Source organism: Bubalus kerabau, chromosome 15 (assembly GCF_029407905.1).
Source record: "Bubalus kerabau isolate K-KA32 ecotype Philippines breed swamp buffalo chromosome 15, PCC_UOA_SB_1v2, whole genome shotgun sequence".
Taxonomy (NCBI): domain Eukaryota; kingdom Metazoa; phylum Chordata; class Mammalia; order Artiodactyla; family Bovidae; genus Bubalus; species Bubalus kerabau.
In genome coordinates this window covers 27,910,265-27,936,633 of record NC_073638.1, presented here as the reverse complement: position 1 = coordinate 27,936,633, position 26,369 = coordinate 27,910,265, and the positions used below count along the sequence as shown (strand labels likewise).

The 26,369-nt window shown below is 51.0% G+C and overlaps 2 protein-coding genes across 5 annotated transcripts in view; one reads left to right on the top strand and one right to left on the bottom strand.

The window, feature by feature from the left end:
• The first annotated feature begins 397 nt into the window (after positions 1–397).
• On the top strand, positions 398–21,470 carry BACE1 (beta-secretase 1). Its single transcript, XM_055548205.1, has 9 exons — positions 398–1,167; positions 15,608–15,696; positions 17,048–17,264; positions 17,724–17,861; positions 18,547–18,681; positions 19,609–19,710; positions 20,037–20,186; positions 20,449–20,620; positions 21,229–21,470. The coding sequence occupies exons 1-9, from the start codon at positions 907–909 to the stop codon at positions 21,468–21,470; spliced, it is 1,506 nt and encodes a 501-aa protein (XP_055404180.1). The 5' UTR covers positions 398–906.
• RNF214 (ring finger protein 214) overlaps positions 18,138–26,369 on the bottom strand; it is a 50,232-nt gene continuing 42,000 nt past the window's right edge. For all 4 annotated transcript variants that reach the window (XM_055548203.1, XM_055548200.1, XM_055548202.1 and 1 more), the window contains exon 15: positions 18,138–26,105. In XM_055548203.1, the coding sequence (XP_055404178.1) occupies positions 26,040–26,105 (66 nt within the window). In that variant the 3' untranslated portion in view covers positions 18,138–26,039. The remainder of the gene's footprint in view (positions 26,106–26,369) is intronic.

The following is a 26,369-nucleotide window of genomic DNA, read 5'->3' as shown; positions in this document are numbered from 1 at the left end:
TAGTCTTGCTATCCAAATCTCTGCTCTTAGAAAATCCACCCATTCTTTAAGGTTCAAATTAATTATCACTTCCTCCCACTGAGTCTTCCCAGGGACTCTCCCCACCCCCAAACCCCTACTTCTTAAAGTCCCATCATTCTGAGTGCTGCATGTGCGTTTTTTTATTTCTCTCTGTGGCCCATAGCCTGGCAGAGTGCCCGGCATACAGTGGGTGCTCCAGAAATGCCCAGTGAAGGACTAACGGAATGAGAGAGGTCAGCCACCACTCCATCTCCACAGCCCTTCCCGCGCTCCCAGGGTTCTGCAGGGTGGACTCCTGCTCGGCAGAGGGCATCCCAGACCCCTCAACAACCCCGGAAGCCAGGCTGCCTGCCGTGGGAGGACTACACTTCCCAGCAATCCCAGGGAAAAGCGAAAACCCTTTGGCTTTGACAGCCACCACCACAAGTCTTTCCGCCTCCCCGGGCTGCCTGGGAGCTGGGAGCTGGGATTATGGTGGCCTGAGCCACAAACGCAGCCGCAGGAGCCTGGAGCCCCTGACCCTTCCCCTGCCGCCGCCCCACCAGGAAGACCAGGAAAGCAGCCTCAGACCTGCCATGCCTGCCCCGCCCAGCCCCCCGGGGGGCCTGAGACGGCCTCTCCCGGACCGCCGCTGAGGCTGGACCACCAGCCAGATGTAGCCGGGCTCCGGAGCCGTCTCCTCCCCTCCTGTCTCTGAGGATCTCTCCTGCCCGATCCCCACCTCCTGGCCCAGGGGCCGGCCGAAGGGCCTGCAGGCTCTGGAGCCCTGATGCCTTCCTGCTCACTCTCCTGAGAAGCCACCTCTAGCACCCAGAGTTGGGGGCAGGCCCCAGGGACAGACGTGGGCCAAAGTGAGCCCAGAGTGCCCCAAGGCCAGGGCCCACCATGGCCCAAGCACTGCCCTGGCTCCTTCTGTGGATGGGCTCTGGGGTGCTGCCTGCCCACGGCTCCCAGCCCGGCATCCGGCTGCCCTTGCGAAGCGGGCTAGGGGGTGCCCCCCTGGGGCTGCGGCTGCCCCGGGAGACCGACGAGGAGTCCGAGGAGCCCGGCCGGAGGGGCAGCTTTGTGGAGATGGTGGACAACCTGAGGGGCAAGTCCGGCCAGGGCTACTACGTGGAGATGACAGTAGGAAGCCCCCCACAGACGGTAAGGTCGCTGGGCCAGCCCTGCCCTCCCTCCTCATGAGCTGAGGAAGAGAGGCTGGGGGTGCAGCATGCGGGGGGCTCCTGCTAAAATGGGGGCTGCATGGTGTGGGCTGGAGGGATCCCCTCCCAAACATGTCCTCTGGGATCATAGTGGCAGCAGTCAGCCCCAAAGCCCTGCTTCTCACTTCCCTTCCCCTCACAGGCTTTGACTGTCCTCCCCTCACTCCTAGTCTTATACACACACCCCTCAGGAAGGATTTGGGGGCAAGAAAAACACGTGGATGGGGGAGGCCTGATCTGGGGAAGAGTCCAAACCACAGGGGCTGTGAACAGGTGTCAGCCCACACCATGCCTGAGTCTCCCCACCCCTTTGCTCTGGATCTTGGTCGCCCAATCTCAGCATCTAGGGTTCTGACCAAGGGATCCTGGCACGAGTTGGGTCAGCCCTTTTCTCCCTCTGTCTGGGCGGCCGCAGGGCAGTGAAGCGAGGTTTCTTGTGACCTCCACTCTAGCCAGAAGCCGTGAGCTGAGTGTTGCCTTTCCCAGTCCCTCCTTCCTCCCCACCCCTTTGCAGCCTGCACTCCAGCCCCTCCCCCACCTGATGCCTCCCTGAGCACTGGCCAGAGGGAACTGAACTGAGCCTGGGGAAAGGACAGATCGTAAACTGCACAGAGCGAAGGAGCCAGAGCCCCCTTCTAAGCATGAGACTCTTTCCATGAGCTGATAGGTGCTTGGGGGTGGCAGCAATGGAGAAAACACTGCCTGCTAGGTCCCCACGCTCCTTGCTTCCTGACAGTCCTCCAAGGTACCTCCTAGGTGGCCATGGAGGGTGCAACCTTTGCGCCCCTGCCCGGGTTGGAGTTGGCCATGAGCAGCCCTCCACTGGGTTGCTGTGGCTGACCTCTGTGAGCATTTGCCTCCTTGGTGGGGGAGCCTGGGCATGGGTAGCAGGATGGCTGAGTGTGAGCTGGTGAGTGTCACCTTGAATCTGAGCCTGCACATCTCTGAGCAACCCCCCTCCCCCAGATCTGTGTCTGGGAGGCTTGTCCTTGGGAGGGTCGGCCAAGGTGGGAGTGTGTCTATGGGCAGAGGGAACCACTACACTTCCTGGACTTCTTAACAGCACTTACACCAAATCTGGGGGAGAAGCACACCCCCCCTTTCCAATTACCTGATGGAAGCAAGCCTTCCAAGGTCCATGCCACCCAGGCCTATCTCTCACCCCCACCCCCCAGCAGATCCAGGCTCTGGGCTCCCCCTCTTACCCCTCCTCTTGCCTGTGCACTATAAACGGACTTGAGGCAGTAGAAGGACAGAGCCTGAATCCAGGCCTCTCACAGCCTGAGCCAACAGGAAGCCAGGTGTTGTGAGGGAGCAGGAAGCTGTGGGACCAGGTTCCTACTCCCGTTTCTGCTACTGATGCGTTGTGCAAATTGTGCATAGATCCTGTGACATGGACACAGGACAGTCTGTGGGACCAACAAGAGCTTTGGGGTCAGACAGACCCGGAATGCCAGCTCCACAACCCACAGCCTTTCCTTTTCCCAGCTGTGTGGCCTTGGGAAAATTGTATAACCTCTCTGAGGCTCTTGCTGTGTCTTTAAAATGGGTGATATGAGATCTCCTTTGCAAGGTGATAATGAGGATTAACAGAGACTTTGTAGGTGAAAGCATCTAAAACAATGCACCTAGACACAGACTTGACCTCCAGTAAATGTGAAATCACTTTCTTCTAACTTGCCTGGCCACCTCTGCCTCTTCTGTGTTCTGCAAGGAAGCATAAAAACTTAAGTGTTCTGAGCCTCCACATTTTACATGTAGAACATGTAAATGGGGGGCCTATTAACCATACTTCCTTGGACCCTTGAGATAAAGTGTACACCCCCTCAACCCAGGAATTGACAGAGAGCAATTTCCTAGTAAATCTCAGCTCCCTCCCCCTCCTTCCCAGGAGAAGGGGAAAGCAGGCTTAAAGTTCAGCACCAGCCCGAGGAGCCCGTGGCAGATGGGGCAACTCTAGGGGTTGTCTTACAGCTCCCAGGCCAACGCCGGCCAGTCTGTGCTCTTCCGTGACTTCAGTTCTCCCCCCAGCAGTCTGGGAGAAGGATGCCCTTTTTCCCGACCCTGGGCTTTGGAGGCACCAAATGAGAACGTGAAAGGCACAGTGCCCTGAACAAGTAACTGTGAAACTTGGGGTGCACTTTCTGTGTGCCAGGCAACTAATTGCTGGATTTGGGAGACTGAGCCACAAAGAGACAGGAAATATATTTTCTGCCTCAAAGAGCTTTAGTGTGGAAGTGAAAATTTAAGTCCCTGGAGGAGGAAATGGCAACCCACTCCAGTATTCTTGCCTGGAGAATCCCATGGATGGCAAAGCCTGGTGGGCTATGGTCCATAGGGTCACAAAAGAATCAGACACGACTGAAGCGACTTCGCACCATGCATCCATACCTAGGTCAGAATCTCAGGCTGAATCTCAGGTTTGACAATTACTGATCTATAATACAGTGAGTGGATGCTGTAGGTGTTTTTTGCTTTTTTTTTTATTTTTTAATTTTTTCCATCTATACTCTTCTGAGGGAGGGGTTCTTTTCTTCACTTTATTTATTTACTTTGGCCAAATCACATGGCATGCGGGATGTTAGTTCCCCAACCAGGGATCGAACCCATGACCACTGCAGTGGAAGTATGGAGTCCTGACCACTGAACCACCAGGGAAGTCCCTATAGATGTCCTGGAGGAGTAAGAATCAGGCAAGGTCTCACAGAGATGTGCTGTGAGCATTTGTGAGCAAGGTCTTGAAGGATGGATAGGAGGGGCAAGGCCGTCTCAGTGAAGAAAGGTCCCCCCAAACTGCGTGCTTCACTTGTGTATCCACCCCTTCCCACCACCTCCCCGAGACCAAGTAAGGACACAGTGAATGAGAGAACGAGGTGTGTGTGTTTGGGTTTACACGTGTTTGTTCAGGAGACGGTGAGAAACCCAGGCCGGACTTTGGTCTGCCAAAGTGAGGGGAAATTGAATTTGTGCAGCAGAATGACAAAAGAAGCAATCTTTTAGAAAGAGACATCTGAATTGTAGAAAGAATGGGACGGAGGGATGCAGGTAGCAGGAGGCTCTATCACAAAGGCCCAAGTGTGGAGGGCTGTGACAAGGATGGCGTGAGTCTGTAAGTGGGGGAAACGGGAGAGAGACCGGGCTGCGAGGGACGGTGTGAGGCAGTTAGACCAGACTTGGTAACACTGGTGTGAGGGTGAGGAAGAAGGTGTCAAAGACGATTTCAAGATTCCCATCTGGGATGAATTAGAAAATGACAAGACCATTTGTGAGAAAGTTGGCAGCAGGGGATGGTTTAGGAGTGCGGATATACGAATATATCTTTGTATTTATGGTTACAGCTTATAAAAGTTTTAAAATAAACTCTATATAGATTATTTTGTTCTTTCCAGTAATTCCTGCATTATATAAAAAGGTCTTAACCATTTTAAGATTCTAGCAGAAGAAATGGGGACTGAAAAATAACTGGCCAGTTGGCTGGTCAGTAAACTGGACCCTGTCTCACCCTTGACTTTCCTCTCAGCCTTGCGTGTGTGCTGTGCCAAGTCACTTCAGTCGTGTCCAATTCTTTGCAGCCCTATGGACTGTAGCCTACCAGGCTCCTCTGTCCATGGGATTCTCCAGGCAAGAATACTGGAGTGGGTTGTCATGCCCTCCTCCAGGGGGTCTTCCTGACCCAGGGATCAAACCCATGTCTCTTATGTCTCTTGCATTGGCAGATGGGTTCTTTACCATTAGTGCCCCCTGGGAAAGCCCTACTCAGCCTTACTACCTACCTATTTGTGTATCTTGAAGGAGAAGAGAGTTTATTAGAGAGTTTATTAGAGATCCTGCTTCCATTTTCTCATCTCCCTTACTGTATTCATCAGCATATGTCACTGTTTTTGTGACATAAAAATTTCATAAAACACCAAGCTCTTGAGGACAATGTCCTTTTTAATTGATTATTTTTCTGCAGGATTTCATTTCTCCTTAGCTAATATCTATGATAGCATCATACTCAGAAAAGGCACCTAAGAAGTGTTCAGCAAATGAATAAATAAAGTGTAAGACTTCTAAGTAGAACTGTTGATGAGCCATTGTGAGTGCAGGACTGGAGCTCTTCGAGAAAGCATTTTCATTCTCTTCGCTTCAATGAAAGAACGTCATCTCATTGGAAAGGTATGCATATCATCATCCAAACAATGGCTCATAATTTAACTGTTAGGATTGAAATCTGGTGGTGGTCAATTTTCAGTTTAACAAATATTACCATGTACCAAAGAGGATATGTCAGTCTTAGTCCTTGGAGCGCTCATGATGTGGTATAAGACACAGATACAAGCGCCTAAATATCACGTAAGACCAAGTACATTTGGTACAATGAGAAGTTGGTTCTCTGGTGGTCCAGTAGTTAAAATGCCACACTTCCACTGCAGGGGGTGTGGGTTTGCTCCCTGGTTGGGAATTCTGCATGCTGCAAGGTATGGCCAAAAAAAAAAAAAACCCAGAAGAACAGTGAGTCTTAGAAGTATACAGAAAGCAGCGGCTACTTCTGACAGTGTTAGGAAAGGCTTGCTAGAAAAGGTAGCATTTGAATATGGCCTAGAAAAATGAGAAAGCTTTGCTATTTGGAGAGTGGTTGGGGAGAAAAACTTCAAAAAGAGAGACATGAGCTATGCTAATAGGCTGGAAGTTGTGATAAGGATGCTGTGAGGCTGACTCGAGGTTGGGCTTCATTCTGGAGGCAGCAGAGAGATGGTCTAGTGAATTTTGGTTCCAGGAAAACATTTCCAGGCTGCAGGATAACTTGGATGGTCTAGAATCCAAGAAGAGGATCTCAATTAGGACACATGGGTCTGAAAGATGTTCCCTGCCCCTGGTAGGGGAGAGGGAAGAGAAGTCCACTTCCTTTGAACTTCTCTGACTGTGTTTGGGTCAGGATACACAACAAAAGGAACAAGCTTTCAAAGCACAACGTGCTTCCCAGATGGTTTAGAGGTAAACAATCTGTGTGTAATGCAGGAAATGCAGGAGACACGGTTGGATCCCTGGGTCAGGAAGATCCCCTTGAGGAGAAAGTGGCACCCCACTCCAGTATGCCTGCCTGGAAAATCCCATGAACAGAGGAGCCTGGCAGACTATAGCCCATGAAGTTGAAAAAAGTCAGACATGACTGAGCAATTAAGCACGTTTACAGCACAGTACAGTTTACCAAAATTCCATGTTTGTTATTCTGCTTTCATTACACAGGCAAGGTATTAGCATGTCCCTTTTGGGGAGGAGGAAACTGAGGCTCAGAGAGATTAAGTGGTTTGCTCCAAGTTATTCAGTTATGGAAGAACAGAGCTGGATTCAAATCCTGATCTTTGGATTCCGAATCCACATACTTGGCTCTTTCCAGCACTCTATAGTCTAGGACATGTTGGTTGACTTTGAGATGCCAGTGGACAATTCTTGTGGATGCAACCAGCTGAGAATGAAAGTGAAAGTGTTTGTCACTCAGTCATGACTCTGTGACCCCATGGACTGTAGCCCACCAGTCTCCTCTGTCCATGGGATTCTCCAGGCAAGAACACTGAAGTGGTTTGCCATTCCCTTCTCCAGGGGATCTTCCCGACCCAGGGATTGAACCCAGGTCTCCTGCATTGCAGGCAGATTCTTTACTATCTGAGCCATCGGGGAAGCCCTCAGCTGAGAATGGGGATCTAGAAACCAGGAGAGAAGTTGGGACTGGACAGGAAGATTTGAGGATTACCTGCAGAGAGGTAGCTATGGAAGTCAAATTAGCAAACAGACTTATTCTTTGAGAGAATGGAGAGAGAAGAGAGAAATGATTAGGGGAAGAATATTGGGTACAGAGATCGAGAAAGCAAAGAAAAGCAATCAGAAAAATAGAAAACTACAAGTGGGACTTCCCTAATGGTCCAGTGACTAAGACTCCGTGCTCCCACTGCAGGGGGCCCACGTTCCATCACTGGTCAGGGAACTAGATCCCACATGCTGCAGTGAAGACTGAAGATCCTGAGTATTGCAAAGACCAGCATAGCCAAGTAAATGAATATTTTTAAAAAGAAAGAAAGAACTATGAAGATTCAGGATCTCAAAACCCATGAAGGACTTCCCTGGTGGTCCAGTGGCTAAGACTCCATGCTCCCAATGCAGGGGGCCAGGGTTCGATCCCTGGTGAAGGAACTAGGTCCCACAGGCTGCAACTAAGACCCGGTGCAGACAAATAAACATTTTTTAAAAAAACAAAAAACCATGAAGACATGAAGTGGTTTTCCTGACCCCTCCCTAGAATGATTTTCAAACTGTGATTTGTGGGATTCTGTAACAGGACCTCAAGGGTGAGGGAGAGGTTAGGAGACAGGTAAGCAGGCAGAGCCTGTACCTTCCACTTTTCCACTCACCAGGCACACCCCCGTCCCACCTGCCTCCAAGTCTCCCAGGCCTCTCAGCATAGGTCAGTTTTATTTTTAAACAGTGGAATTCCAGGTTTGGTTGATTGACTGGCAGATTGAGTTAAAAGGTTGAAAATTAAATTAATTAAAATTAATTAAAAGGTTGAAAACTTTTGAACTCAAATAACCACCCTCTAAGTTAGACAACCCCGAAACCCAACAACCCCAGACAGTGCTGGCCTCAGCACTGGGAAGTGACCTCCAGATTGGGGTTTGGGCTTCAGCTGTACATAAGCCTCTGCTAGGACTCTCAGGCTGCCTTTCACGCCTGTCTCCTCCTTCACCTCCCCAGGTCTGGAAGGAAAGCGTTCAGAGCTGGGAGTGGGAGGCACTAAGAAAGACTGTGTCCTCTCACTAAGGTAGGCAGTAAGGAGCCCTTCTTGGGTATCTCTGGTACTGTGGTTAAAAATCCAGGAAGAGAAACATCCCTCAGGAAAGCTTCCTCCCTGACAACTAACTTCTCTGTCTGCTGGGAGCCACCTGGCTTGGGGGCCTGGGCAGTGGGGAGTTCTGGAAACAGATCACTTTCCTGGTCCTAGAGTTCCCTGGGCTTCTCCTGGCAGGAGGCTACCCTGGCTGCTGACCACTGTAACCCCACCACGTACAGGCTGGACTTCTTGGTCGGCCTCTCGGGGTTGGGGAACACTACCAACTGTTTGACTCCAGCACCTGTGGAATTTTCACCAGATAGCCCAAGGCCTGAACCCTGGCGTCTCCTTATGGTTCGAGCAAACAGACCTATGTAGGGGACATAACTGGGCACCATGGGGAAAGTGCGTATATGCCAGAGATGAGCTTCCTTTTCACCTAATAGAGATTACAGCCCCTGTAAGCTGTGGATGGGATGAGGTTAGACAACAGGAAGAACACACCATCTGACAATAAGCAGGCAGCAGTGGCTGTGATGCCCTCAGAGCAGGATTTCCTAAGTGGGTTTCGTGGAGACTGAAGGTGCTAAAGAGACACTTCGAGGCAAGGCGGGGATGGAGTTACAGGAAGTAAAATCTCTCTTCCAACCACAGCATTTCTGCTTCTTTCTCTTTGATACACTGGAATAATGCATGAGATTGGAAAAAGCTTCTGTTGCTTAAAAAAAAAATTTGAAAACCATTTTCTTAGATCTGTTGTTTCAGAATAGTAGGCATATATGTTTTTTGACCATTTACATTTATCATTGCATTTGAATAGGAAGCACTGATAAATATTAGTTGAGCTGGGTTTGAGCCTGGGGGAAACGGAGCAGCCTGTCTAAAGTGGGAAGGGTACCCTTAGGGTTTGGGGTGACCCGGCCTCCTTGGGATTCTTTAAAAAAAAAAAAAAAAAAGCCCAAGACCAAGGAGTCTGCTTGCTCCCAGGTATCGATTGCCAGCTTCAGCCTGGAGAGCGAAGTGGAAGCAGAGGATGTCTGGGACAGGAGTCCATTTCTATCGGGTCAGCTGACTCGGTCAAGGTGGGAGGCGCCTGGATGGGACAAAATTGCCGGACTCAGTTCGAGGCAGGAGCTGTGTGCTGCGCTGGCCCTCTGCCATGCCCAGCTGCTGACTCGCTCCTTGTGTCCTTCCTTGCCCCTCTCTCTCAGCCTTGGGCAAACTCAGGTCTGGGGATATCCACTTAGGGAAGCAGACGAAGCTGACTCAGAAGCCTCTGGGACCAGCAAGTCCTGAAGTCACTCCAATTGCTCTAAGAACCTGGGCAGCTACTCCGTCAGTTTCATGGGTATGGTGGGCATCCACTGTCATCAACACCATACACAGTGTCTGACTGGAAATCACCCCTGAAAGGACCCTAGGGCTGAGAACTAATAGCGAGAATCTATAGTCCCAGAAACCTGCACCAAATGAGGCAATTATGGTTAAGAAAAATCGTTACAGAGCATCTACTAAGAGCTAGGTGAGAACTAGATAATAAGCTCAGAAACATGCCCCCTTGCCCTTGTGGAGCTCGCCATGTGTAGGACAGACAGACATCGGATAAATGGTTTCAAGTTGGATGAGGGAGTAGACGAAGCAGCACGTGTTCTTGAGGACCTGTGAGAGTCCAGGCTGGGCTGGGGCATCAGGGCGAGACCTTTGGGGAAAAGAACATTTAAATGGTGACTTGGAAGTTGAGCAGAAGTTTGACAAAACAGGGAGAGAACATTTCAGGCAAAGGGAAGGGACTATGTGCAGGTGACAGATGGTTGTGCTCCTGTGAAACTTGAGAAGCATGATGAGAGAGGGGGAAAAAGGTAAGAGATGGCATTTGGAGTTGACTTATGAGTGGTTAGACATCCCCGAAGTCAAGGGTCTCAGGATTTAATTCAGGAAGTTTTTTTATCAGCTATCTGATACAGAGTAACAAAGTAAAACAAGTCATCGTCTCTCAGGATTCTGTAGGTTGGTTGTGGCTCTCCAGCAGGGCTTACCTGGGCTCCTCACGTGGCTGGTGGGTCAGCTGGGGGCCAGATGAAGCTGGGCCGGCCGCACCTCCTTCTCCATGAAGTCTTTCAACCTCAAGGAGGCAAGACAGAGCCTCCTCACGTACAATCCTGGGGCCACACCCCAGGAGGCCAGTGCCCTCCCCGCCCAGTGCACACATACTCATACCTCTGCTTTCCTCCTTTGCTGATGTCCCATTGGTCAAATCAAGTAGTGTGGCCAAGTCCACATCAAAGTTACAGGCAATCACACAAGGGCATGGACACAGCAGGTATGATTCACTAGTGAAACAATTGGCCTTTCCTTTCCAAATGAGGGAGACAGGAATGTCGGGAGATGAAAGAGCAGACTCTCATGGATGGGCAGAACCAAACGACCCAAGCCTTGTGGCTTGTGTGTGTATGCTCAGTCACTTCAGTCATGTCTGACTGTGCAACCCTAGGGACTGTAGCCCGCCAGACTCCAGACAAGATTCTCCACAGAAGAATACTGGAGTGGATTGCCGTGCCCCCCTATAGGGGAACCTCCTGTTGCAGGGATGAAACCCATGTCCCTTATGTCTCCTGCATCGGCAGGTGGACTCTTTACCACGAGTGTCACCTGGGAAGGCTTGTGTGTAACACGGGTCAAATCCTTACTTACCCTTGATCTCAGTTTTCTCCTCCATGAAATGGAAGGAAGGCTCCTACATCTCAACCAAGAGGCTTGTGATACAAGACTCTAAGGGCTGTTCCCCATAAACTCTGAGGCCGACACAGAAGGAAACAGACTTTTGAGGCCAACACAGAAGGAAACAGACTTTCCTTTAGCAGAAAGAATCAGAGTTACAGCCCCCTCCCAGAGGTATGCAAAAGTGGTAAGACCCTAGCATAGGCTGCCAAGAAAAGTTGTGTTTGTTTGGCCAAAACAATAACTCTTAATAACTGGAGAACTCTCAGAATGAGACCAAGCTCCCATCTCTCCAGGCAAGTAGACAGATGACTCCTGAAGGTTCTTTTCATCCAGAAGAATGGAAGCAACTCCCATCTGCTAGTGAGAGCAGGGGCCAAGACAGGTGGGATTTGGGGGACAAGGAGTTTACCCTGAACTCACCAGCTCCATGCCTGTCTCATCATCCAAGGTCTACTGCTGCAAACCCCTCTAGGGGAGCCTTGCTAGTAGAGCAGAATGGGCAGGTGTGTTGGTCCCTGTAGGGCTTGTTAGCACTTCCCTGTGAAGCTACCGGCCCTCAAAGGCCCCCAGGGGCATGCTTGTTTGTTAAGTGATTGGCACTGACCTAGTCCTGACCCCAAGCTGCAGCCCTCTGGGCATCTCAAGGCCAGAGATACAGAGGCTTCTGAGTTGACCTGGCCCCAAGGGATAGGGAAGACCTAAGATGATTCAAGGACTCCAGCTGCTGCTGCTGCTGCTGCTAAGTCGCTTCAGTCGTGTCCGACTCTGTGCGACCCCATAGACGGCAGCCCACGCCAGGCTGCCGGTCAAACCAGTGGGCCTGGTAAGAGGAAGGCAGGTCTGAGCTAGAACCACACCTATAATCTAAAAACACCCACAGTTTGGGGGCCACTGAGAGATCGCTCCCTCACCCTGAAAATAGGGTAGATTAGCTCTTTCCCTTTTTCCTTCTAACCATTCATTAATTCAAGGAATACTTATGAGAATTTCCCTGGTGGTTCAGTGGCTGACTCTGCGCTCCCAATGCAGGGGGCCTGGGTTTGATCCCTGGTCAGGGAACTAGATCCCGCATGCCACAACTAAGACCTAGCACAGCCAATAAATAAATAAGATATACTTATTGCCAGGCACTGTGATATGCACTGGGGACACAATGGAGATTAAAAAAAAAAAAATTAGATACAAGGAAAGGTGAGATTCAGTGGCAAGTCCTATGGAAGCATGTTAACAAGAGAAGATGACCTGGTCTTTCTCCCTGAGGAAGTCCCTTCTGAGCTCAGACTGAAGGATGATGAGTAGACAGAACTGCAAGTGGAAAGGAGGATGGTCCACGTAGTGAATGACCCACGCAACAGTCTTTGAGGAGGGACCATGGCTGATTGGAGGACCTGAAATGAGGCCAGTGTGGCTGGTGGGCAGAGGGCTTGGGGAAGTATGGGACAAGCTAGGCTGGCTACAAGGAGGCAGGGTTGGACCATGAAGGGCTCTATAGGAAACATTAAAGCTTTAAATCTTTATTATAATAGCAAAAGGAAAACCATTGACATGGGAGGGTAACTTGGTCACATCTACACTCTGGAAAGAACATTCTAGCCACAGTACAGAAACAAGTTGGCGAGATCAAGGGTGGATGTACCAAGACCAGTTGAGAAGCTATTGTGATATTCTAGGATGAGACGATGAGAGCTCTGCCAGGGGTGGCAAAAGAGTTGGCAAGAAGTGAATACTTTCAGAGGCCTTTAAGCTTAACTGGACAGGACTCGTTGATGCCTTGGATAGAGATGTGAAGAGGAAGGTGTTAGGATGTCTCTGAAGTTGCTGACTTACAGAACAGATGGATGGTGACTAACAGAGGAAACTTTGGAGAAAAGACAGATGGGCAGGACCAGGTAAGGTCAGCCCTGGTCATCCTGAATTTCAGGTGTCTTTGAGGCAGTTCAACAAAGAGTGAGAACCTAGAGCTTTAAGTTCAAGAGTCACAGGGATATAGGTGGTAATTGCAGCTGCTGCCATGGGTGAGATGGCCTGGGGGCAGAGCAGAGTGGGAGAGGAAGCGGACCAAAGCCCAGGCCTTGACGTGAACCTGCAGAGTAGACAGAGGATCCATCAGAGAGGTGGGAGGAAAGTATGCAACAGGGGGACAGGGACGAGTGTTTCAAGGAGGGAGGGGGCCTTCCCTGGGGGTCCAGTGGCCAAGACTCCAAGCTCCCAATGCAGGGGGCCCAGCTTCAATCCCCAGTTTGGGAACTAGATCCCACATGCCTCAACCAAGACTGGCACAGTCAGATAAAAAATAACTATTAAGGAGGGAGGGGTCAGCAGCACTGAATGTTCTGGAGAAGTCAAGTGAGATGACGATTAATTTGAAAACAGTCTTTTGTATTTGGTGATGTGAAATCCTTGGTAACCGTAGTAAGGGCTGTGCTAGAGCGGAGGAAGGGATAGAGGCAAGACTCAGTTTGAGGATGGGTTGCGGAATGAGTAGGAGGTGGAGAAATGAAGACAGCTTGTCCGATAACTTTGGCTGTGAAGGGAAAGGAGAGAGAGGGTGACTGGAGGCGGGTGTGAGAGTAAAGATTTTTTTTTTAATGAAGGGACAAGCATTTATAAATGCCAATAGGAAGAATCGCAGATTTGGGGGTGGGGGTAGGGTGGCATGAGAGTTGAATCCTCCCGAGCTAGGAGGAGGGTCCGCTGAAAGGCAGGACACAGCACAGCAAGGACAGGTGGGAACGACAGTCATGGGGGGTGGGGGGTCCATCTGGAGGCCCCCATTTGGTGAAATAAGAGGGGAGGGCGTCAGCTAAGATCTGGCTGCATGTAAACCCTCCCCTTGCAGGCTGCCCAGGGGACTCATGATAGAGATGTGGGAAGGACAGGACCAAAATCACTTCTCTCAGAAGCAGGACCACAGTGCAAAGGGCAAACTGACAGAAGGACGTTTGCTCGGGAGGAAATGGCAACTTTTTATTTTGGTTTCCCCTTTTTTGTGGAGGGTGCAGAGGGGGAGGCAGGGAGAGCAGTGGGAGCCTGAATTCCTGGTGCGGGGGTGGAGGGCGGGGGGTTGCTAGAGGGAGGCGGGGAGGGGAGGGAGTCTTGCCTCCCTGGGCAGAGTGAGGAGACCTTCCTCAGGTGAGGAGAAAGGCTGGGACTGGAAGGGCACCAGGAGAGAAGGCGGTTCTCTCTTCCGGGCTGGGAAGGGAAGGACCTGCAGAGAGGGCTCTTCCCTCTGCAGGAGAGAGAGCTGGAATGGGGAGGCCTGAAGCCCCCAGATAAGGCTGCCATTCCAGGGTCAAGGGTGGTTGGTTTCCCCTAGGGCCGGCCAGGTGCCCGTACTCCACCCCAACCCCCCACCCAACCCGGGGCACCAGCTTGTGGAGGAGACCCTCTTTCTTTGGGGTCCACTGGTAACAGGGATCCCTGTAAACCTGAGGCCAGCCCTCAGGGTGGGGACCAGAGTCCTGGCAGGTGGGGGAGGGCGTCCTGAGGAGTGGGTGTGTGAAGCAGCCTTTTTAATCATTAACCTGGTTGATTGAAATCTGAACTGCTGTGCCTCCTGCTTTATTGATTCTCTCTGAAAGCGCAGCATCTGGGGCTGGTGGCTGCTAAGAGACCAGGGAGAGGGACAGAGGGGAGAGGTAGGGGCTGGGCTGGGGGGATGAGAAGACAGGGGAGCTAGGCCAGGAGTGGGGGCTGGGAAGGGGAAGGAGGTGGGGTCCGAGGGCTGGGCAAGTGGGCGCTGGGGGAGGTGTAGTCAGCAGAGCCCCAGAGGACCATTGAGAGCAGGAAGGAGCCAAAGAACCAGATGGTGGGGGGAAACGCAGTGACCTGCCCAGGGTGACAAGGTCAGAGCCTGCACCACAGCCGAGGTCAGCTGACTTCACGGCACTGAGGAGAAGCGATACAGAAATGGAGGGCCCCAAGGTCGGGGGAGGAGCTGAGGCAAAGGACACAGTAAGCCGCCAAGAGAGGACTCTCTTGACAGATCACTGTGCTCCTGAGGACCAGGGCCTTTCCTTTTTGCCTGTGAGGATGGAGGAGGCATCAAAAAATGGCTGACCGCCTGAGGAGGGGTCAGGCCATCTCGGGAGGAAGAAGGACGAGGCGGAAGAGACGAAGACGGAGCTGCACAGCGAGGAACGGCGGGACGACAGCTGTCTGTCTTCGCTGAGCCAACACCAGGGCCTGGGAGGTGGCTTTTCACCAGGACCGCACACGGGGCTCCTGGCTCCCTAGTACCTCTGACAGTGGGCCTCCTACGTCTTGGTCACCTCTGAGACAGAGGGGAGCCCTTCGTGAGGAGCTCCATTCTGGCAGGCAGGGTCAGAAACATGTGGTCTCCCTGTGCCACCCTGGTACCCACAGCGCCCCTGGCCAGTGCCAGCTCTGAGAATAGCTGGTCTCTGAGCCGGGAGGGGGGATGAGCCAGGCTGCCTGCTGATGACGTGCCCCCTAGAACCAGAGATGAGGGGAAAGGGTGAGCTCTGCAGACAGGCTGGGCCAGAACCCAGGGTGAGGAAGGGCATCTGATGGCAGAAACAGGAATGGGAACACGCACGCGCCAGTGATGTGGCTCTGATGACACAGAAAACGTTCCAGTTCTGCAGAGAAGACAGAAGCAGACACAAGGCTTCTGAGGCCGTGAGGAGGCTGTCACAGGACGCCACCCTGTGTCTGTGGTCCTGGTACTAACAGGGGCCAGTCTGTCCAGTCCTGCATCTGGGAGCTTCACCCTGGACACTCCAAAGGGAGACCACGTGGCCGGGGCGGGCCGGGGGTACAGGACAGAGAAACGAAGGGAGTGAGTCCAGGCCTCCTGTCCTAACATCTTTCTCTCCCTTTTCTCTGGCAGCTCAACATCCTGGTGGACACAGGCAGCAGTAACTTCGCAGTAGGGGCCGCCCCCCACCCTTTCCTGCACCGCTACTACCAGAGGCAGCTGTGAGTACCAGGGAGAGCAAGGGGGAGGGCCCTTTCCCAAAGACCCAGGGCCAAGGAGGGTCTGGGCAGGGAGGAGCTGCAGGGAGAAGGACCAGCTCCCCAGACAGTGACCCAGTGACAGGAGAGGGGGAGTAGAAAGGCTGGGTGGAATGGTAAGTTAAGGGGCGGCCAGGACATGCTCCAGTTCCGAGACAGGGCAACTTCCTGGGGGAGGGAGGGAGGGAGGAGAGCAGCCCCAAAACTCACAGTACAATCTCGGGGTGCCCTGTCTCTCTGCCTTAACTGGGGGGCATGGGGGCTCCATCCCACAGACCTCACTGGCTCTCGCTGAGCACGCTGCAGTGACAGCTCCCATTGCTGTGTCCTCACCTGACACAGTGCAAGGAAGTGAAGGACAAGCCTTCCACAATCCCACTGCCTGACCTGGTTATCAGGGACTGAAAGCTAAATGCTTCCCTGTGCATCCCCGGCGTTGCAGCTGGACTTGACTAATGGGTGGGAAGGACAGTAGAAGTGGGCTTTTAAGGTATGAGGGGCAGTGAGGGGTGATCTGGGAGCCCCTCTAACAGAAGAGCAGGAAGTGGTGTATCTGTGTGTGAAAACATGTGAGCGGAGGCTGACATCCCATCCCTGGACTTGTAGGCAGATGCCAAAGCCACGTTTTCAGGCCCCTTCCCTTTAACTTTCCAACGTCAAGAAAGCAGTCAGGGAAGGGGGCGTGGTCAGGATGAGTGAAAGAGCATTCATTCCAGATCTGTGTCCCCTCGCTGCCCCATCACTCACACACCAGCCCTGGTCAGTGTGATCCCACACAGGAGGGGGGACTCAGGGTGATGAGCAAGTTTCCTCCAAGGGCTGTGCCTTGCCTACCCACCCTGCTGAGGTGCCTGTGCAAACCCTGTCCTTGGACGAACTTGCTGAAGAGATTCCACACTCACCCCGCCTGGTACTTTCTCTACCACTCAGATGGCACCACCAGGTCCCAAGGCAGCAAGAGTCAAAGGCTCCTTTTCTTTAGGAGTGAGATAAGGTCGGGGGGTGAGAGGTGGGAGATGCTCGCTAGCTGTGCCTTCCGCAGCAGCAGGCACAATACACAAAGCCTAGGCTTGTTCTTGCAGGACCTGAGCTCCAGATCTAGGAATATGAGCTGTGGACACAGGAGAGCGAGCCCCAAGCAAGGTCACTTGACATTCTGTCCTGAGTGAATCATCTACGGATGCTCCGTGGAGCAGCCTGACAGCAGCGTGGAGATACCCGGGATGAGATTAGGCACCAGGGAGTAGGTAGGATGCCAGATCCCTGTATACTGGTTGTGGTTATGCACCCACAGATCTCTGCCTCCTTTGCACAGGTCCAGCACGTACCGGGACCTCCGGAAGGGCGTGTATGTGCCCTACACCCAGGGCAAGTGGGAGGGGGAGCTGGGTACCGACCTGGTGAGCATCCCCCACGGCCCCAACGTCACCGTGCGCGCCAACATTGCTGCCATCACGGAATCAGACAAGTTCTTCATCAATGGCTCCAACTGGGAGGGTATCCTGGGGCTAGCCTACGCGGAGATCGCCCGGGTGAGAGGAACAAGGCAGTCTGTCTGCACGCTGCACAGGGACGGAGTTGGAGAGGAGGGGCGGGAGGGAACTGAGGGAGGGAGGGAAACAAATCTGTTTAAAGAGCTGCTTGACAGGGGACAGGGTGGCAGTCTGAACTTCATCCCTACAGAGGGCTGAACTATGCTGACAGGTAGAGGAACAGGCTGTTTTTCCTATTGACTCTCAGATCTTTAAGAATAAGAGAGGCCCCCATAACTCTGAGACAGGTTAAGCAGAGGGGAATCAACGATCCTGTAGATCTTTTCTGTTTGCACTGCCAGTGTGCCTTGCTGTCCCTCTCACCACCAAGTCTCAGTACCTTAAGATGGTCTTTCCCCAGGAACACCCTCCCAAGTTTTGCTTTTGCCCCCTGCCCCGTTCCTCTTTCCACCAGGGCCCTCTGAGCCAGGACTCACTCCTTGTCTCTCTGTGCCACAGCCCGATGACTCCCTGGAGCCGTTCTTTGACTCCCTGGTGAAGCAGACCCATGTGCCCAATCTCTTCTCACTGCAGCTCTGCGGCGCTGGCTTCCCCCTCAACCAGTCGGAAGCGCTGGCTTCAGTTGGAGGGAGCATGGTGAGTAGGTCCTAGGAGAGGGGAGCCCCCCTGCTTCCCACCCTCTGAGGCTCCACCACAGCCTTGGGCTCCACTACTGAGAATCAAGAGAAACCTCTGTATAGTCCCCGCCTCCACTTTTCTTCTTTCACCCTTGTCTTCTCTGCATCATTCCAGAAAGGATTTGAGGCTCCTATGGTAAACTTGGAAAGGAGGAGAGAGGATTAAGAAAATTTCAAAGGAAGTAAAAATAAGGCCTCTCAAATTCAGTCTGACGATCAGAAGGCAGAGATGTAAGGAGTTTAAAAGTCCATTTATTTATTAATTAGGACAACTGGTGAATGGTTCTCTATCTCCAACAAGCAGAGAAAATAAAACTTGTAATAGAAGCAAGTTATCATTCACTCCACATTTATTGTGCCAGTTTAGGTTTAAATAACTTTATATCAAGGGTTGTGTGATTCTGAAACAAGTAATTAAAAATCCTGGAAAGCCTCCTCCCCTGAACACATCCTTGACACACTGAAGAGAGCATCGATCGCTTTAAGATGGGGTCTGATTGGATACAGGAAAATGAGAACGCGGATGTGCAGAGGGCTCTGCCCTGCCGCCCCCTCAGCCCCCAAATGGCTGCTCCTACTGCTGACACTCTGGGTGACTTGCTGTCCTGTGTCGGCTCATGGGTACTGCCTTTTTTTTCCCCTAGATCATTGGGGGTATCGACCACTCACTGTACACGGGCAGCCTCTGGTATACTCCCATCAGGCGGGAGTGGTATTATGAGGTGATCATTGTACGGGTGGAGATCAATGGACAGGATCTGAAAATGGACTGCAAGGAGGTAACAAAATCCAGGGGGAAGCAGGGAGAGGTAAGGGGGAGCAACAGAGCATGAGGCCAGACCCTGAGTTATGAGGCTGGGAGGATAAGGCATAGGGGCAGGACCTGCAGGAGGGTTGGGGGCTGAGTGTGGGACTGCCAGGAACTTAAAGGTCACAGCGGGACCAGAGGTTTAACGTGGGACCAGGGCCCACGTGAGTTAACGTCTCGTAAGGAAAAAGCGAGTCTTGCTTTGTGACCCTGGGCGAGTCGTCCGAGAGGCAGAATGACCCGATGCTGTAAAAGGCTCTGTCTTTAGCGTCAGAGCCTTGGTTTCTAGCTCTGGTCTAGCTACATGCCCTCAGGCAAGTTACTATGCTGTGTTTCAGTTTCCTTATCTGCAAAATGGAAGTAAAAACAGCTTTTCCAAAGACTGGTGAAAAGAGAGAAAATGAATAAAGTGTTTAGCCCAGTGCTTGACACATGGCAGGAGCCAGCAGTTGAACTATTTGGGCATTCCTTACCTAGATTCTTAATGTACATTCAGTTAGAACAGATGCAAATGTATTATGAAAAGTTAAAAGTACTATACAAGACACTTTTATTTTCAAGATTTGGAGAATGTCTACCCACCTAAGAAAATACGAGTTAACGTTTACTGACTGCTTCCTATGTGCCGGGCACAATTCTCAGCACTTCAAATATATTAATTTATTTAATGCTTATAATAACTCTTTGAGGTAGGTACTATTATTATCCTCATGTTACAGATGAGGAAACTGAGGCACAGATGTTCAGTAACTTGCCCAAAGAGATCCACCAAAGAAGTGGCAAAGCCAGGATGCCAACCCAGGAAGGACCCCAAGCAGTCAGACTCACCCCTCCAATTCTGGCCAAGGCCTGGCATCAAAAAGGCTTTTGATATGCTAACCTGTCTTCTCCCTCTCAGTACAACTATGACAAGAGCATCGTTGACAGTGGCACCACCAACCTTCGATTACCCAAGAAAGTGTTCGAAGCTGCTGTCAAATCCATCAAGGCAGCCTCCTCGGTCAGTGGGAGTAAGGACTGGGGTACAAAGATAACAGTGTCATGGGAAGTCATGAGGGGCACAGTCCTCCACAAGAGCCAAGACGCCTACCCTCAGACCCCTCTACTTAGATCACTTGAAAGTGGTTCTCTTCCATGGGCCTCAGTCTGTTCGCACACAGTCTCCCTGGTCAGTTTTAGCCTTCACTCTTGCTCTCTTCCTCTAATCCTTGGGTTTTGGCTTAGCTTCCCTTGGTTTAGATACTTCATGTCTAGGGCCCAGTGAGTGTGATCTGAAAATAGGAGGGGCGAGGTGGTCTCATTGTTATCCCTTTCTTGCCAACACAGACGGAGAAGTTCCCAGACGGTTTCTGGCTAGGGGAGCAGCTGGTGTGCTGGCAAGCAGGCACCACCCCGTGGAACATTTTCCCAGTCATCTCACTCTACCTAATGGGTGAGGTTACCAACCAGTCCTTCCGCATCACCATCCTTCCACAGGTATGTCCCTAGCCTTAATCAGTGGGATGCCAGGACGAGAACAAAGTATATACTAAGAGATAGTCAGCAGGCCTGGCTTCCTGGAACTTGGAAGAGAAAATAGATGAGGGCCCAGTGGTAAAGGGCTCTGGGGGAAACCAAACCCATGGAGCTCAGGGCTGGCAAAGGAAAACGCAGCCGAAGGGCATCGACACCAAGAAGGCAGAGATGGTGTGGAAGAGAGGAAAACACGAACTCTCACCCTGTGACTGCTTATCCTTAGCAATACCTGCGGCCAGTGGAAGACGTGGCCACCTCCCAAGATGACTGTTACAAGTTCGCCATTTCACAATCGTCCACCGGCACTGTCATGGGAGCGGTCATCATGGAGGGCTTCTACGTGGTCTTTGATCGGGCCCGGAAACGAATTGGCTTTGCTGTCAGTGCTTGCCACGGTGAGAGCACCAGGGATGAGGGTGTGGGGTCAGTCTACTCTCCCTGTCCAGCGGTGAGGGCACCAGGCCCCCATCGGCCTGGGAGGGAGGTACCTCAAGCCAGAGGCCACCATTGTGCAAAAGCTAGCGTCACTGCTTGTGCTTCTCATGGTCGCTTGGCATGGTGACCCCTGCCTGGACTGGCAACCTTTGTTGGAGACTCGGAGCAGTACCATTTGCTTCGGCACCCCGGAAAGCTCTGGATCCACAGGCAGCAGGCTGGGACAGCAGTGACCCTATCAGCTGCCGTAAGCCAGAGTTGAGCGTGACTAGCAGGGGCAGGTGAGTTTACTAGGTATATGCGGGGCTGGCTTTTTGGTCAACTTAGAATGACTGGATTTTAGGTATCATTCCTACTGGACAGGGAGACAGGAAGAGGCTGCTGCCCCCAGTGACCTGGCGGGCAGAGCCGTGCCTCACTAGCAGTGGCTCTCCGTCCTGCTCCTAGGAATCACCCAGAAGGGAGACCTACAGCCTCCTCAAGGGCTGGTTTCAAGGCCTGTCCCAGGAAGTTCGTTTTGCTGTGTAAATACTAGCTGCTTTGTGACTCACATATGCCCTTTCCCCAGTGCACGATGAGTTCAGGACAGCAGCGGTGGAAGGCCCTTTCGTCACCCCCGACATGGAAGACTGTGGCTACAACATCCCACAGACGGATGAGTCGACCCTCATGACCATAGCCTACGTCATGGCCGCCATCTGCGCGCTCTTCATGCTGCCCCTCTGCCTGATGGTGTGCCAGTGGCGCTGCCTCCGCTGCCTGCGGCGCCAGCACGACGACTTTGCTGATGACATCTCCCTGCTGAAGTGAGGAGGCGTGCGGGCAGGAGAGAGAGATACCCCCGAACCACAGCTGGTGGTTCACTCTGGTCACGAGGAGGAGACACGGATGGCACCTGTGGCCAGGGCACCTCAAGACCCTCGCCCACCCACAAATGCCTCTGTCTTGACAGAGAAGAAGGAAAAGCTGGCAAGGTGGGTTGCAGGGACTGCACCTGTAGGAACCAGGACAGGGAAGAAAAAAGTACTCTGACAGCAGGAATACTCTTGGTCACCTCAAACTTGAGTTGGGAAATCCTGCTGCTTGAAACTTCAGCCCTGAACCTTTGACCACCATCCCTTTATAGAGTCTCCAACCCAAAGTATTCTCCTTTTCTTACTTCTGGAAGTAAGGTGACCCCCCCACAGGTGTCTCTGCAGTACCCTGGCAGAGCGAGGGCCAATCTTGTTTCCCAGCTGGCCAGTCAGCGGGAACGGATGGATGCACAGTTTGCTATTTGCTTTAGAGATAGGGACTGTATAGACAAACCTAACCTTGGTGCAAAGACTGCCTCTTGAATTAAAAAATTATTAAAAAACAATTTGTACAAATAATTTGTACAAATGGGGGTGGCTGGATGAGGAGACAGAGAGGGAGTGCAAAGACAGGGAACAGCCGGGATCAACGCTAGGCAAGGTTAGAAAGTGACTGCTCGCCAGGCCCAGTTTTAGATAGCATCTCCAAGACAGAACCCATCTTCTAAGATGGGTGTTGCTTCCCAGTGTCTTCTTTTCTGTGGTTGCAGCCTAACCAAAAGTGCAACGGGAAAAAGGGCTTCTCTAGCCAAAAAGCTCTTTTTAGCTCTCTTAAAGGAAAAGTGTCCACTAAAAGGTTCCATCTGACAAATGAGTTTCTACCTTATTAATTCCTTGTCCCTACCTGAACCCTCTAGTCTACATGTGATAGGCAGCACTGAAACATCCTCAACCCCCAGGAGCCCCAGATGCCCTACGGGAAATCAGCCAGAAGAGAGCAAATACAACAGGGCTGCACTTTGTCTTCCTGGCTGCCTGTTCACCCCAACCCCGCCCAAGCCCCATTCCTCCGGAGCTTCGCAGCTGAGGTGCTAAGAGCAGATAGGAGTCCTCTCCTCTCTAATCCTTGAAAGCAGAATCCTGGAGATTCATTCAACAGGTACAGAGTTGATGCTCTGTACCCCTGCCTGGATTTCTTTCTGTTCAGCTGTAAGTGGTAGTAAGATCTTGACATAATCAGAGCAGCTTCATTGCCTTCTCATCCTCTCAAGGTCGCCCTCGTTTATTTGGCTAAGGCATCCCACAGTGGCACTAGTATTATGCCAAGAGTGTCAGGAATGCGGGGCTTTCTGGCTCCAGCAGCTTCACCTTCAGGAACTAGGCTGCGTGGAGAAAGGATGGCAGACCCCAGGCTTTCTGATTCCCTTCACCACAAAAGTCCCTTGATGGAGGCCATCCTTGGCCCCATCCTCCTCTTTACTTCCCATTCCTCATATGACTTGGGCACCCAGGCTGGTTCTTGGGCCAGGCAGTGGGGACCAAGTTCATTTCCTCCCTATCAGTTCTAAGCCAGTTGACTAGACCAGTGTTAGTGGGAAGAGCTGAATTCTCTGACTGTTCCACTGGATCCTATTCCTATCTGGTCAACACACTGCTTCCAGGTATGGAACCTGCAGAGAGTGGAAATACCTGCAGAAGAGGCAGAGGGAAACACAAGGAGGGCCTCGGGAGATCCTGGCCTCAGTCAGCTGCCCACAAGCCATAAACCAATAAAACAAGAATACTGAGTCACAATTTTTTATCCGAGTCCTCTTCATTCCCACTGCACTTCATGCTGCTCTGGCTGGCTGGGAACACCCCATGACCACAGAGACTGACAGGAAGATTGGAGACTGTCCACTTCCGGTTCTGAACTTACTGTGTAAATAAACTTCCAGAATTGCTTCTATGAAATGAAAATGCCACGTTCTGCTTTATAATTCTTGACCCATGTTGGGGAAAACTGGCTTTCCCCAGCTCTTTCCAGGGCATAAAACTCAACCCCTTCATTAGTAAGACTCGTTGTCCGATTTTTCTCCTTAAAAGAGAAAACCTGCACTTATTTTTCTTTTCATGGTTTCTTCCTTTCTTACCCTGAAACCATGAACTCTGAAGTGTAAAAAAAATCTTGACCACAGCTTCTTGCTTGTAAAAATATGTATTATATATTTCTATTTTTAAATCTACACCAGAAAAATGACTGTGCCATCCCCACTCACTGCATCAGGGGCCTTCCCCGTGGGTCTGCATGGCTTGTACCAGTGCAGGCCAGGGGACAGAGGGAAAACGGAGAACAACGGAGGCCAAAACCTAAGTGTTGCTTTTGGATGGATCCTGAACAAGAAAGCGGAGAGCGATGATGAGGCCCGGCCCCTACGCACACCCTCCACCACACTGTCCCCCTGTGGCAGCCGGCTTTCCAGGGGCTTTCACTAGCAAACAGTTAAGCCCCCATCCCCTCCTTTTTTCTCTTTACTCCTTTGGTGTCAAGGATTTGTGGAAAAGAAACAGAATATTCTTTATACCCATTTCTAATTTCTAATTTTCATGGGATATTGAAAAATACAGCAAGTGGCCCGAAGGCTGCTGCAAAGTTGAGGGGAGATAAAATCTTAAGATTCCAAGATAAAAAATGAATCCCTCCCCCAAGTGAAAAAAACAAAGAACTGGTCTTCCACATTGCCGCCTTCCCTGTTCATGATAGCTGCCAAACGGGAGACATTAACATGTCATTAACCAAAGAAAGTGGGTCATCTGACCTCTACAGTGGGGAGTGTTCAGGCCATTTCAGTCACCCTACAAGATGCCAGGGAGATCCCGGGAAATCCAGCTCCTTATACTGATGCCAGTCAGTAAACCTGGGCAAGTGAGACAAGAGAGGAGAAAGAGTATGTTCATGACCTGACAGTCCCGGGTGAAAGACAAAGTAGGAAGAGTCACATGAACACAGAAGAGAGAATTATTTGCTCTGACAGGAAAAGTCTTTGCTACCCTCATAAGTACTGCCAGTGCCAGTAAGCATTTCCAGGTCCAAGAATGGGAAAAATTCAGCTGTTGGTAATATAATAATATCCTTTCCCTAGAGCTAATTTTTTATTAATGCTTAATTTTTACTTGGGCTTTCCTGGTAGCTCAGCTGGTAAAGAATCCGCCTGCAATGCAGGAGACCCTGGTTCAACTCCTGGGTCAGGAAGATCCCCTGGAGAAGGGATAGGCTACCCACTCCAGTATTCTTGGGCTTCCCTGGTGGCTCAGCTGGTAAAGAATCCGCCTGAAGCCATTGCAAGAGTAAAGATAAAAGGATAGGAAAAAATTCAAAGCTCTAATAGAAACTCAGCTTTCCCAAGTATAAACCTAGGAACTGGAAGTGCTCAGTAAGAAGAGGTGGAAAAATGACTCAGTTCCAACTAGCTATCCACAGAACAAATGACTTATAAACTTGAAATATAACCTCCCTTCTTCATATTACTTTGGTCTCCATTTTCTCCCTGATAGGAAACATGTTCCCATAGCTTTCTGGCTTCAAAAATTCAAACCTATATCCCATGATCATTCTGAAAGTAATTTTGCACAGACATCTCCTCACCCCAGTGCCTGCCTGGAACTCACTCAAGGTCACCAAACAACTTGGTTGTGAACCAACCGCCTTAACCTTCAGGGGGAAGAGGGAATAGCTAGACCAGGAAACTGGAAGTGAATGGGGAAAAGGTGAGGGCTTCACAAGCTTGGTCTATGAGAGCTTGATCAGAAGCCAAGGCAGTGGTGGAAACGGAGGGCATGGCCCAGAACAGACCTGTGGGCTGTGCTAGTTTCTAATGAGATGACTACCCAGGAAGCAGGGTGGACAGAAGTCTGTGGGAGGCATGGGGGCAATGGGACCTGGTTACACTGTTATTCTTGGACTGTGAATTTTGCTGATGTAAAACAGACTATTCTGTAAACCTAATGTCATGTACAAATAATGAGTGTTAACACAGTAAAACATTCAAAATGAAAAGTCAAACTGTCAGGGTTACATCTTGTTTTCCTCAATCAGTCTCATTTTCTCCATTTGGAGGAGAGGGGCTGAACAGCACTGAGGCTTCCGGAGGCTTTCAGTGAGCAAGGCATCTGGCTGAACAGCAGGTGAGCACCAGGGTTCAAATCTGCATACATGAGCCTTAAGAAAATGGACTAGAGGCTGAGCCAAACCAAAGCAGGGTGACCGTAGAGCAAGAGCAGCTTCCTAGCTGGTTTTTACATGTATCTGAAAACAGCCCTAGGCAGGAATATCGTAATTTCAAGGCCAAATGAAACATCACCTTACCTACAATCTGCTTCCCCCAGAGGACCTGCAAGGTGAGGGGGACAGACCATTTCTGCATAATATACATACTTTCATTTACGAACATTTGAATACAGACTTTCTATACACACATTACCTATATAATAAAAATGTACATGGCATGAGTATATGTCACTGTATAAATATAGAGTTTTAGAAATCTGGAACCCGCGCATCCTGTTCACATCAGTTTCTCCTCTTCATCCTCCCCAGTCAGGTCCGTCATTTAAGAGTTGGACAAAAGGGACAAGTGTCATTTGTGTTGGTCTGGGCCCAGAATTTGATACACTGGAAAGAAAGAAAAACATACCTCAGGTTGATCTGGAAAGATGGAGAGGAGTGGAGAGAGTGTGGTTAAGGTTTTCAACAGGTGTATGGAATGTTAACTAAGTCAGAAAAGCTCACTGGGGGACCTGAGGGCTGGTTCACTGGCTTTTACCTCCAGAAGAGTCTTCAGAGCAGGTGAACCTGATTTTTTTACAGGGAACACTAAAAACCAGCTCATCACAGTGTGAAGCTGCTTTCTGTTGACTGACTAGGCTTGCTGCTTCT